We start from the raw sequence: 13,824 nt of genomic DNA, 5'->3' as shown, positions 1-13,824 counted from the left end.
AGGCTTCTTAAATGACACTTTAATCCTCCTTGCTGCCGGAATTTTTGATCTGAAAATTACTGAAAAATTGAAATTTAATTTACCTAAAACTCAGTTTAATTGTTGCCCTGTCAAATGAGACACAAGTGCATTTATAACTGAAGTTTAATTAGACTGACATTGACTCTATGAGAGAATCATTTATGATGTTCGCATACGAGACTATGCATACTATTGTCTGAAATTAGTTCCTCAATCAAGATTTTGTGATTTGAAACATTTTTAAATAATTTTAAAATTCTCGCATTTAGTTCTACAAGATTTTTGAGCAGAAAATTGCGTCCAGTGATCAATTTTGCCATTTTTACCGAGCTAATAATTCATGCATTTTATTCGGTTGTTATTGTTTGGCTGCTTCCGATGATAATTTATGAGATAATTCAAAAAACTAAAACATTCAGCTTACGATCATTTGTATTTAAATAAATTATTTATGATCAATTTTCGCACAAATGATCCATTTTGCCCACCTAAACTCATAAATTGACGTTTATAATATTTAATGTATAAAATCAGTTTGTTTATTAACAACATGCTAAATGTCAACAAACTAAGTCTTGTTCATTGAATTATCAAATCGCGAAATCATTTACGTAATATTTGGTCCACATGTTAATGATTAAAATTTGATAACAAGATGGTTTGTTTTTGAATTTACATGCGATTGGAATGTGATAAGAGCATAAATTAGGGAGTGGATGGTGAAGTAAGGTTGTGAAATTGAGGATTTTATCACTATGGTGATTTGGATATTATTCATGAATGACATCCAGTAATTGGAGAAAGTGATGCGATTCTGGAGCTTTATGGCACTGTAAGCCACCAGTAAGCCATGTAGCTCCAAACATGCTTCTGCTATCGCATAGCTTGGTGGTAAGCTCAAGGAAAGCTACAACCGACTCTGTATAAGCATGCAGCATATGACCATTTTCCGGTACTCTAGTGGACCGTGACACTGTGTACAGTTTGAACAACACTGATCTAAATTTTACTCTTAATATTGTTGACCAAAGTTGATGTCGACTCGAATTTTTTATTGAAAAGTCGATCTGAGTCGACTCGATTCCTTCCAAAATTCGGTCGACTTCGAGCTCTGTTTTTTTTTTTTTAACTGAAAAACTTTTTCTGAAATTTCTATACTTTTTCATAATTTTCATTCAATTTTTATTCAACTTTCCCTAAAAGGGCTTCATTAGTTTGATTTAATTACTCTTAATTCAAGATTAAATGCCTTCATCATTACCAAAAATGATTAAAAATCATTGCCCTTTACATTTCAAGATATTAAACCATGAAAACTTCTCAAAATCATAAATTACACTAATCACTTTACAACAAAAAGAATTAAAGTCTCTTTTGTGTAAATCTTAATCTTCAGGAAGTTTACAATTACACAAGCAAATTATCCGTAAACGTTCAATAGTAAAAATCTCAATTCTTTTTATTATGTTGAATAACAATAATCCGTGGTCTTTGTTGGACATACAGAGGCACTTTGTGAATATTTAACTATAAATATTATGAATAGTGTGCAAAAATGTTTACACAGTGGCAGGAAAGACAGCACAAATGTTTTCGTCACTTCCTTTTAGTAATTAACACTCTCATAAAAAAATAATTCAAAAGAAAAGAAGCTCATTTAAATTAGTCAGCTGAGATTTCAATTTGAATTAATCATGAAACTCATTTATTGTTTCTTGCCATGTTTCGTGCGCATAATGTTGGCAAATTTCATTCGAAAGCTATGGAATTGAACAATAATGATGGGCAGTAAATCAAAAGAAATTTGCCAAATATGCTCATCAAAATTCACGTCACGCAATCAACAAATGAAGAAAAAGATTCGTCTCACGCGTCATTACTGTTAACTTCCACAATACAAATCAAATAATTTACACATGTATTCATAATTGATTTTTGTGCGCGCTTTTGAGCAGGTGCTTGTGTTGTTGACCTTTGAGGTTAGATTATTGCTTTAAAACATTGTTTTGTTCTTGAAATTTTAACACTTCTTTGCTCTCGATTTTTATACAAGATTCTATAAAAATATTTGAAATTAGTCAAGGATTTATTGAGATAAAAAGTGCCAAAATCTCGATGTGAAGGATCCATGAGAAAATTTTACTTTGGTCAAACGCCGAAGTGGCTCGATAGCGGAATGGTTAAGCACTTTGGTATGCAATTACTATGATACCGACCCTGCGGTCATGAGTTCGAAACTTGGCAGTAGAAAAAAAAACTTTACTTTTTGTTAAATCCAACGTCACTGATGCAAACAATTTTAAAGACGTTCCCACAAAAAGCTCCTTTTTTAACGGTATTTCTCTTCGATATAACGAGAAATTAATGATGTATAATTTATTTATTACCTATCCATTGTGTCATATAGGACGGAAAAGAAGACGAAATTAATAATAATAAAATTTTTATTCAAATTAAAAACTTCCAAAAATAAAATAATATGTGCATGAATAATTAACGATGTGCAGAGTGTGATGAGGAAAAAGAGAAAGAGGAATTAAACCGTTGGACTGTACAAAAAATTAAAAAAATTATATTTTATACCAAAGTTTGTTGTTATTTGTGTGATTGTGGAATGTGAAGACAAAAATGTCCATGTACCTGTAATGTCCAGCTACTACTAAAGACTTTACATCAAATTAAAAAAATTCTAAGAAAAATAATTAATTCATGTCTGAAAGAATGTAACTCAAATCTATTAAATGGTTGTCATTCTGCTTCTCGTGCCATCTTCATCTTCTTCGTCGCTTACAACAACAACATACACAAACTCGGTTTCGATTTCACAGCCAAAATATCATGTTACAAACAGCAGTAGTGAACACAATCGAACGCCTTTACATTCATCAAATTATTACACGAGTTACGGTTCACAACCGCTTACTCATCATCAATCATATATAAATGCAAGACCCTCAACATCGTCGAATGCAAATCGAAATAATTATAATTATAATCGCGAATATGTGAATCATATAACACGTATAAATATATCAAATGATTTTGATCCACAGATTGAGGCTTCGAATACAGAGCCAGAAGCTATCGTCAAAGAAGGTGAGTTTGAATCTTTAATTTATTATTTTTACATCTGTTATTTGAGCATTGAAATACATTTTGGCATTTCCTTATGAAATATTTGTGGTTAGTTTGATGAATTTCTGATGAAAATGATGAATTTCAAAAAAGACCTTCCTTCCTTTTCGAATGTTTATGTTAATATGTGGAAGGTATTCAGTGGAATGTGATTCAGTGTCATGGGAATAAGCTGTGGAATATTATTATCTTGAAAAATTCAGAGGAAATTCTTTGAGTTTTAATTTATGAAAATTTGATTTGACAGGAATTTCTTTAAAATGCTTACACTTATTTTGATGGGAATTTTAATGAGAATTTTATTGTTTTGACATGGGACACTTGATGAGGCATCTCTCAGAGGTGTAGACAGGGGTCGATTACTTCGATATTGATATGGGATATTGATATGGATGGGATGATGTAGACATACCACTGAAATAGTAAATTTATGAACATATGGTAAAGAAGAGCACCCTTAGGCAGTGGTGAGGAACCTGTAATCCACTTTTAAACAGTGGGCAATCTGTATGATACTACTTAAATTTAGTTTACTAAAATGGCGTAAATAATCTCAGTTGTGTCACGAAAATTTTCTAAAAATTCAAAAAATTATGGTTTATAAAAAGTTTTGTGCAATTTCTAGGGCTGATTTTCGCTGTGAATCATAAAAAGTTTTTCGAGAATTTGTCGAGATCAAGACTAACTGGACCGTACCATACTCGTACCGTCCTTTCCTTCCATAAGAAGTCTTTAAGAAGTTCCTTTAGAAACTATAACCTTAACTATAAAGCAAACAACATTAATAATTTACAAAATAAAGTCAAAAATCCATAACAATTCAATATAAAACTCATGTCATTCTAGAAAATTACACCGGTAAAGTAAATTCAATATCATATTTTTTTGCGCACTGCAATTGAGAAATGAAAAGGAAAGTCAAGGATTTTGCAATGACTATGAGGAACAACAAATAATTTTTTTTGCCTTCTTTTTTTCTATTGATTGATCTTTTTTAAGGCTTGAATTGATCTTGTTTAACCCTAAAATTATACTGGATTGTTATACTTTACCCGGTTATTTATAGCATCATTTTTTATGTGTATCAGTTGCAAAAAAAATTGCTTCCGTAGTTCGTGTTTTATTTAATGGAATTTAGGAAATATTTTGCAGTAATTTGATGTTAAGGGGATTGAAATTTTTGGACATATTAGTCATTCATGTCTAGTTGAATGAGCTGTCTCATTAAGTTATTTGTGAGGATTAAATTGAGGGGTTTTAGAGTTTAAAATTTGATTTTATTTAATGTCGTTAAGTTAGGGTATGTTAGGAAATATCACAACACCTAGGGGAAGGCAGGGTCGCTCAGGAGAAGGCAGGGACGATCAGAGGAAGGCAGGGGCGCACAGGATGAGGAAGGCACGCTCCAGGGAAGGCAGAAACGCTCAGGGGAAGAATTTGAGGTCAAAACCACCTCTTTTTGGAAGAACGTCATAATTTTATTAGAGTATTTTGATAAACCATCCTAAAACCCCTATTTCTTCATCTGACTACGCACTTAGAAAGAGAAGAAGGAAAGCAGTTGAGGAGATGGTCTTATTGAGCCTTTTTTAGTGTTACAGAACTTAGGAACATTCCCTTATCATCTTCAATTGCTAAATTCCTGAAAATTTCATTCAAAACTTGCATAATAAATTAGAATAATTCACATTCAATTCACTTGTCAAATCTAACCTCATCAAAACCGCATTTATGACATTTACATAAACATCAAAATAAGCCATAACATCAAAACCAGCACAATTTTACTCTTCATGCTTAGTATTTCACATAAATATAAAATTGTAATTGCTAATTTCCTTACAATCACGAGAGATTGACTTGAGCAGTACTCGAACAACAATAGAACATAAATTCACTAAGAACATCATTGTGATGCAAATGTAAGAAAATAAGAAGTAAATCAAAGCATTGAAACTAGCCGCAACAATAAGTAGATCGTGACCTTCCTTATACACACATAAATCGCATGACGACCTTGACTATGTTACCGCGAACATCATTTGAACTTTTTTTTTCTTTATATACTTTTTATGCTAATGCGAGCATGTAATCGTATGAAGAATTATAAAAAATATTCGAATGCATTTACAGGGCGTTTCTCAAGTCAATAAACAAATTTTTATGCGTGAACTCAATGAACCATTAAATGTTTTAATTCTCTTTGATTTCTTTACAATGCAATCAACATATTTTTTTTTGATTGATTTCGTTGAAATTTAAAATTACAAAAGAGAGAAATAAATCCTGTTGTAACGGGACTTCCAGTTGCTTTTAAATTATACTTAACCGGTCAATATTAACCTTCACACATGTATTGTAATCAACGTCAACAATAGATTCAATTACATTTAATGACTGTTAATGTGAAGGGTTGAAATGCTTTTTGGACCATACTATGCTTATGCTCAGTCATGAGTACAATTTGAGAAACTTGAAATTTACTTAAACGTTGCTCAAGTGATTTTTGGATGTTGATTTTTGAAGGTGTTGAAGGGTGTGCTAATGATTAAGTGTTTGTCCATTTGTTTCAAAATTATGTTGAGTCGTTTATTGATTGATTTTTATTCAGTATGGAAAACTTTCTAAATTAGATACTTTTGCATTAGAAATTGTTGACCAAGATAGTGATAGATATGCTTTATTTTTGATCAAAAAAATAACTGGGATGTAAAGTTAGCTGAAATCTATTAAGCAGGAGTCTTAGATCCACAATAGAGTCCTTTTAGAGACCGGACTTCCGAACTCCTGTCAACTTTGCTTATTCGTTTCATTCTTAATATTTCTGTTGAGGATTGCGGAGTAATAAAAGCAATTGAGCAGACCTTAATCCTTACAAAAATTAGAATAATAATTCACGTTATCAATTAGTCACTGAATTGAAGGCAAAACAATAAATATTCTAGGGTGTGATTTACAATATTTTAATCCTATGAATCAATATAAAAATTCTTTTAATAAATCAATTTTGCGACATTGTGTCACAAAATAAAGCAAACTACATGCTATAATGTCAACGACTAATCATTAGCATCGGCATTCTTAATATACATTGTAAACTGGTCTTTTATGTCGGATATTTGATGATTCATTCACCCTTATAGTCAATACTCGATTAGATTGGTCAAAATATATGGTTTCATTTGTGAGCCGTACAGGCTTGATGTTTGAATGGTTTAGCACTTCTTTACATAATTATTGTAAAACCGACCCTGCGAACATGAGTTTAAGAGTCGGCATGAGAAATTTATTACTTGTCCTTTTTCGAATTTAATGTAGTTGGATACGCGGCTCACAGTCTTCCTTTGCAGTCTTAAGCCAGTAATTTCATCAAAGGAGTGGATCTGATCACAACTGTAAACTGTAGGTCTGGCTCATTTTCACTAGTTAAACAATCATTAGTCGAAAATCATTCTAACGTAGCTGTGGATCATAATAATCTTAAAAGATATAGCTTTTTGATGATATTCGAGAATATAATTAGTATGAAACAATTAATTACTTAAGTACTGCAGAATAAATGAGGAATTGCATTTTAATCGAAGACCACCATGAAAAATTTAACAAAACCTTCAAATTCTAATTCCTTCTTTCAAAAGCATTAATTCAATGTTTTAATTCTTATTGACTCAACCTAAGGTTGAATTGCGGTTAGAATAACTAATGCACGGCACAAGTACTGAACGTATATGCATTCATCTACGCTATCAGGTGCTATTGGTCGCTCAATATCTCTATCTCGACAATGTACATTGAATTAATATTTGAATTGTAAAATCAATAGATCGATTCATGTTCAACCGTAGATTGAGACAAAAAACACAAAGAGCAATTGAAAAATGATAAATTTATTAAATGCTTAAATTTCAGCATTGACATTTTTTTTACTACTGCTTGATCTCGTGTGCTGTGTTTAACTGTTTTATATTCATAGTAATAAATAAATATTTATTATACATATTTTATTTCCGATCTTATGAATTTTTCATATTATTTGCTTTAACTTGACCGTTTAATTCATGAAAAATAGCTTTTTATTATCAATTTACCGCATTTTTTTGTGAAAACTGAGGTCATGCAAGGTTTTTTTTGTTGCTAATATTGTCTTAGCGAATTATGTTTATTGTGAGAAAATACTTCAATTCCGTTGATCGTAAATGCAAATATTAGCACTTTTTATAATTCACGCTAAAAGCTTTTAAGATTTTTTGTGCAAATTTTATCGGTTCAATGACAAGTGCAAAAGTTATTTTGTCACTAAAATGTTGATGGGTTGACAAGATATGTTAAGTTTAGTGTCGGTTTTTAATGTCACCAATTTACTGAGAGTGCAAAAAAAGTCAAAGACATGTAACTGTCATGCCAAGTTTTATTAGAATTCTCAGAAGCATTCCTACGTTTAAAATGAATTTTTTTGATGATGAAACTTTTGAATCTAACGCGATTTATAGTCAAATCTTCAAGTTCATTGAGTTGTATGCCCTGCTGAGCCTCTTTTACGAATTGAAGATTGTCAATTTGATCTATTCTGCTAATTTCAAAAACAGCTAGCCATGAAAAATCTGCAACGTCTATTCTTAGCATGTTGTAGATCGTTTTCATATTTTGACCTACGCTACGAACGACACTCTCCCTCCTGAATGCTCCTTCATGTATGACCAATTTAGTCCGATTTTCTTTTGTCTCTATCATCAGTTATGAGCTCCTGTTTTGTCAAAGCGTAAAGTCTCGTTTTGCTTATTAGCTCTGGATAAAAGCTGCAAGATAATTTTCGCAAAGACCTATTGATGAAAATTTGGAGGCACTCTTTTTTCTTGTAATCTTCAAGTTTTGCATCCATAAATGACACGTAAAAATTGAAAAAAAAAAAAAGTAAAAATTAAAAAAATATGAACCCTGGTGATGAACGAAATGAATCTCAAATTCCAATATATATCTTTAATCTCGTGTCTGTATCGTAGAAAAATGTAGTAAAAGTTCGAAAACTATGACATGATCACTATGATCACTATGACAGAAATATCAAGAAAAGCTTTTAAAAGTTTCGAACAAAATATGATCAAGTGCTATGTTAAGTTTGTCGTGAGAAAAGAGAAAACTTTACCGAAAAAGCTTACATTTGGAGCTTTTGGACTTTGAAAATGTTTTGATCGTTACGGTTAAGTATAAGAAGAAAATGTAAATCAAACAATAAACTTAAAATTGAGAATTGTAAAAGAAGTTATAGAACTCGAGGTTCAAGTCCTTAAACGAATAACATTAAGCCATATATAGGATATAGTTATTGTTGATGACATTTAGTCTTTTTTGCTGAAAAATATTTATTTTTCTATTTTCCGTCATACTTTTTTTTTAAATTTTCATCAATTCTTAAAACAATTTAAATTTCATTTCAAAACTAATTTCTTTATTTCCTCTAATTCCATTTCAATTTTACAGAAGAAATAATCACAAAACGTAAGACAGAATTGACAACAACAAAACAGATCGAAACGCGAGTGAAGCGTCAAGTGAAGTTTGAAGATGGCAAAGTTATTGAAGATTCTGGTCCGATTGTATCAACCGCAAGTAAGTTTCACAGTTATTCAATTTCCTCGAGTGTTGATTGAACATTTTTGTCACGAATAATTTATTTTTATAATTTTGCTATATTCAGCCACTGAAGACACTGACAAAGTTGAATCAGAACAAACAGAGGTGAGTTATGGTCGGAAAAATTTGATTTTGATGATGGAAATTTTCCAAATTTTCAAAAATCCAAGCAACATTTGAAATCTAAAATCCTAAATTTTTTCCACAGCGAAAAACACTCGGTGAACCACCAACCGGCCTTAAAGACAGTCCAGATGCTTTGGAATTTAATAAAAATTCAGTCAATGGTGAATCTAGTCAAATTGCTCACCCATCAAACTATGTATTGTCAGCAAGAGACGATGGACTCGTGCGCGAAGAAAAAAATAATCGTATTGTGTCACGTGAGGATACAACGGAACTAACTGAAATAGAGGATGTCCGACATTATGGTGACTTCTCTGATGCGGTGAGTACAACTTTATGTTTATATGGCAAATGGTGTACAATTAAGATGTTTATCGTCGATAATGATAAGTATCTCAACAAAATCCATTAAACTCGCACCAGTTGTGCCAGTTTCAAAACTTAAAATCCGTAAAATTTGACAAAAAAAAATTGCTTTTGTTTTAATTTCGTCTGCGAATCGAAGCGTAAACTCCGACCTACACAAGGAGAATTAAAAGAGTTGAAAAAAAAGCAAAAAAATTCGAGCGAGTTCCAATGAATTCCAATTGAAAGTGAAATTAAATAAAATACTTTATTATGTAATGCAATCGAGGCAATGGTAAAGATCATATTGCCTCATTCTCTCTCACTCTCGGCTTCTTTATTTATTTTTTTTATTTCTCCGTTGGCTGTTTTATTTCTTTTTTTTTTTGTTGTTGTGTCCATCGCGATGGAAAATGATATAATTTCTTTTTGTTTTAACATTTCTCTGTACGTACCGTACGTGCACTTAGTGCAAAGTCTTGTTTCATTCATTATTATTGTTATGATTATTGTTTTTATTACTTAAAGCATAAATTTGAATTTTTAATGAGCATCTTGTGATATCTGGAGTTGGGTTTGTATGGTTTATGGAGTCTAATGAGATGTTAAAGGAAGTTTATTGGAACTTCCAGGTGGAAGGGGTGGGTTGGTTATAAAAATTTAATGTTGGATAGCAAAGAGGGTGGTGCTTATTTGGAGTTGGATTTGTATGGTTTTTGAAGTCTGATGTGTATTTTAAGGATATTTTTTGAAACTTCCAGGTGGAAGGTTGAGAGTTGGTTTTGAAAATTTATTGTATTTATCGCAATAACTTAGAGGACGGGTTAAAGGGTTTCAAAAGATTCACATAAAACAAATTGTAGACTCTGTTAGGAAAAATAAGAGTTGATTTTTGAAAAGGAATCAATCACCACTCACAACTTGATCGTGATTTTAAAGAAATGACCAATAAATGTAGGCAGTTCATCCTTTATTCCCAAACATCAAACCTAATTGACCACAAATCCAATTTAATTTACAATTAATTCCTCAAAAAAGTTACATAAATTTATTAATTTTGACAAGGAATTCAACAAATTTTTCAAAAATAATTTTCTAATCCACGTCGTAATCCATCAAAACATCATGCAATGCGTCAAAGTACTTACTTACTTACTTCGCTGGCCGTACAGATCAGTTGTGATCCATGGCCTCCCGCAGATGTCGCCTATAACTGGTTCTATCGCCGGCTTCCGCCTGCCAATTGCCAATACCAAATGCAATGCTGTCTCTATCAACAGCTTCCTTCCAGGAGTTTTTCGGTCTACCTCGAGCTCTCTTACCATCCACAAAGTCTGATTTAAAGACTTTATTTAGTGGAGCTTCTGCAGGTCTTCTGATAATATGCCCAGCCCATCGGAGCCTGTTTACTTTGACTCTTTTTATAATATCAGCCTCACCATACAGCTGATACAGTTCCGCATTACTCCTACATTTGTATTGGTCTCCTTCCTTCTTAGGTCCAAAGACTACTCTTAGAATCCTCCTCTCAAAAACTCCAATTGCATGTTCGTCTGCAGCCGTCATATTCCATGACTCAGCACCATATAACACTACCGGTCGGATGAGCGTCTTGTATATCGTTAATTTAGCATGCCTTGAGATTTTCCTTGACGTTAGAATATGTCTTACTGAATAATATGCTCGCTGGGCTGCCAAAATTCTTCGCTTAATCTCCAGTGTTGTGTCGTAGTTATTGCTAATAATGGATCCCAAGTAGACAAAATCATTGACTACTTCGAATTTCTTATCACCAATAACTAGATGAGATCCCACAAGCTTCCTTGATCTCTCCGTTGCAGCGACCATGAGAAACTTCGTTTTATCCTCATTGACACGTAGACCAATCTTGTTAGCTTCTCGTTCCAACCTGGAGTACGCATCGGTAACGGACCTAATGTTCCTACCAACAATGTCCACGTCATCAGCAAAACCCAGCAACTGGATGGATTTTGTGAAAATCGTTCCGTTCAATTCCAACTTGGCTCTCCTGAAAACACCTTCCAGTGCGATATTAAACAGCTTCGTAGAAAGTTCATCGCCTTGTCTTAGTCCAATTTTGCACTCAAAAAGGCCCGATGTTGAGTCTTGAACCTTTACACTGCACATGACCTTTGCCAAGGTTGCCTTGAGTAATCTGATCAGCTTGTGAGGGAAGTTATACTCCCACATGATGTTCCACAGCCCCTCCCTGTCAATCGTGTCATATGCTGATTTGAAATCGATGAACAGGTGATGTGTTTCTACATTCCTCTCGTAGCTCTTTTGAACGATTTGGCGTATGCTGAAAAGCTGATCGGATGTCGAACGCTGCCGCCTAAACCCTGCTTGATATTCACTCAAGAATTGCTCTGTATACGGCTCCAGTCTCAAGGAAAGGATCTTAGACAATACTTTGTATGCTGATGGAAGGAGTGAGATTCCACGATAATTTGAGCATGTCATCTTACATCCCTTCTTGTGTATGGGACATATCACGCCGATCATCCATTCATTCGGAAGCTTCTCTTCCATCCAGACTTGCACTATTAGCTGATGAAGTGTGCTAACAAGCTCCTCACTACCCGTCTTGAACAGCTCAGCAGGTAAGTTATCGAGACCAGGCGCTTTGTTGTTCTTAAGTCTGCTAATAGCCGCCTCTACCTCCTCTAATGATGGTGCTTCGAAATCTCTGGAATCATCAATCTCATAGGATTGCCTGTTATGTGTGGAAATTCCATCTCCACCTGCGTTTAGAAGCTCGCTGAAATGCTCCTTCCATCGCTCCAGAACTCCTTCTTTATCACATACCAGACTTCCATCCTTTCTTCTGCAAACAGACACTCTCGCAAGGAAAGACTTCTTTGCTCTATCGATGGACTTATAGAACTTTCTGGATTCACTCATACTATGCGCCTCCTGAATATCAGTAATCAATTTGAGGTCGTGAGCCCTTTTCTTCCTTTGGAGCACTCTTTTCTTTTCTTTTTGCAGACTTCTAATCTCCTCAGCTTTTGCTCTCGTGATCCTTCCTTTTCTAGCATCGATTACTTTCTGAACTGCAGCTTTGCACTCCTCGTCGAACCACTCGTTCTTTGTGTGTTGTTTGAAACCGAGACATTTCTCAGCACTATCTTGCATGGCGATGCAGCAATTCTGCCAGGCACTTCTTCCTTGGTCCTGGGCAGTCAGTCGTTCCTTAAGCTCGTTGTTAAACGACTCTCTGCACTCCTTACTGCTGAGCTTGGCTACATCATAGCGTCTGCACTTAACGCCTCTCTCCTTACAAATGTTGCTGATTCGTGCCCTGATTTTTGCTCCTAGCAATAGGTGGTCAGAGCTGTGGTGCTCGATGTCGATCTCCAAACATCTATAACTGCGTACGTCCAATATGTCCGATGCGTGCCTTCTGTCTATAATCACATGATCGATTTGGGTCTTGTTATTACTGCATCCTGGTGGACACCATGTTGCTTTGTGGATGTCTTTGTGTTGGAAGTATGTGGAGCTTATCACCATGTTCAATGATGCCGCAAAGTTGATCAGTCGTACCCCGTTCTCATTAGATACGTTATGAAGACTATGACCTCCGATTGTAGGCTTAAAGATCTCTTCTCTTCCTATCTGTGCATTCAAATCTCCAATAACGATCTTGATGTCATTCCTCGGGCAATTGTCATATGTCCTGTTTAGCTGTCGATAGAAACTGTCCTTCTCATCCTCAGGACGCTCGTTGTGTGGTGCGTGTACGTTGATAATGCTATAATTGAAGAATTTGCCCTTTATCCTCAGCACACACATTCTCTCGTTGACTGGTGTCCAATTAACAATGTGCTTTGTCCATTTAGGATCCACAATAAATCCCGTGCCAAAAGTTGAGCTTTTGGTTCCTCCAGACGAGAAGACAGTGTACCTTTGGCATTCAAATACTTGCTGTCCATGCCACTTCGTTTCCTGTATCGCCGTGATATTGCATTTGTAATGCCGAAGCTCCAACACTAATGCTGACAACGCTCCCGGTCCTGACAGCGTCCGCACATTCCAACTGTTGAGCTTCAAATCGTTTGTCCTTTTTCGTTTAGCTTTGGTTGTCGTCGTTAGTTCCAGTCCGGCTCTCTCTTTGTGTTTCTTAGCGTTTGATTTAAGGATGGCGGCTTGCTAAGCCAACGCATCCTGTATTAACCAGAGCCTCGTTTGACTCCGCCCCACTATGTGGCTTGGATTGACGGTCTCCACCACGCGAAGGTGAGGTTGGTACTTGGTGTGGTTAGGCTAGGTGCAGTACGTGACTGCATATGTTCCGCATTCGCACACCTTACGGAGACCACATGCGTCAAAGTAAAGGCTCTAATCGAATACGATTCAAGCTCACAATTCATTATTCATGTCGTGCAAAAATTTCTAACGTAAAAAAAGAGACACGAAAAGAAGCAGAAAAACATTAATTAGATATAAAAATAAAGAAATCGAATTACCTTAAAGCGTAGCAATGCTAATTTCACCATATGCTAATTATTAATAGCCAGAAAACATTTTTCTCCTTGGTAA

General features: G+C 34.5%; 1 protein-coding gene across 2 annotated transcripts in view; it reads left to right on the top strand.

Moving 5' to 3' along the window:
• chas (chascon) overlaps positions 1-13,824 on the top strand; it is a 219,825-nt gene that overhangs the window by 81,914 nt on the left and 124,087 nt on the right. For both annotated transcript variants that reach the window (XM_070635286.1, XM_070635285.1), the window contains exons 4-7: positions 3,075-3,117; positions 8,635-8,763; positions 8,852-8,892; positions 8,996-9,235. In XM_070635286.1, the coding sequence (XP_070491387.1) occupies positions 3,075-3,117; positions 8,635-8,763; positions 8,852-8,892; positions 8,996-9,235 (453 nt within the window). The remainder of the gene's footprint in view (positions 1-3,074; positions 3,118-8,634; positions 8,764-8,851; positions 8,893-8,995; positions 9,236-13,824) is intronic.

This window comes from Chironomus tepperi, unplaced genomic scaffold (genome assembly GCF_022539635.2).
Source record: "Chironomus tepperi strain 1889 unplaced genomic scaffold, CSIRO-AGI_Ctep_v1 contig_87, whole genome shotgun sequence".
Lineage (NCBI taxonomy): Eukaryota > Metazoa > Arthropoda > Insecta > Diptera > Chironomidae > Chironomus > Chironomus tepperi.
The sequence above is the reverse complement of the archived record's forward strand: the minus strand, read 5'-3'. Positions and strand labels throughout refer to the sequence as shown.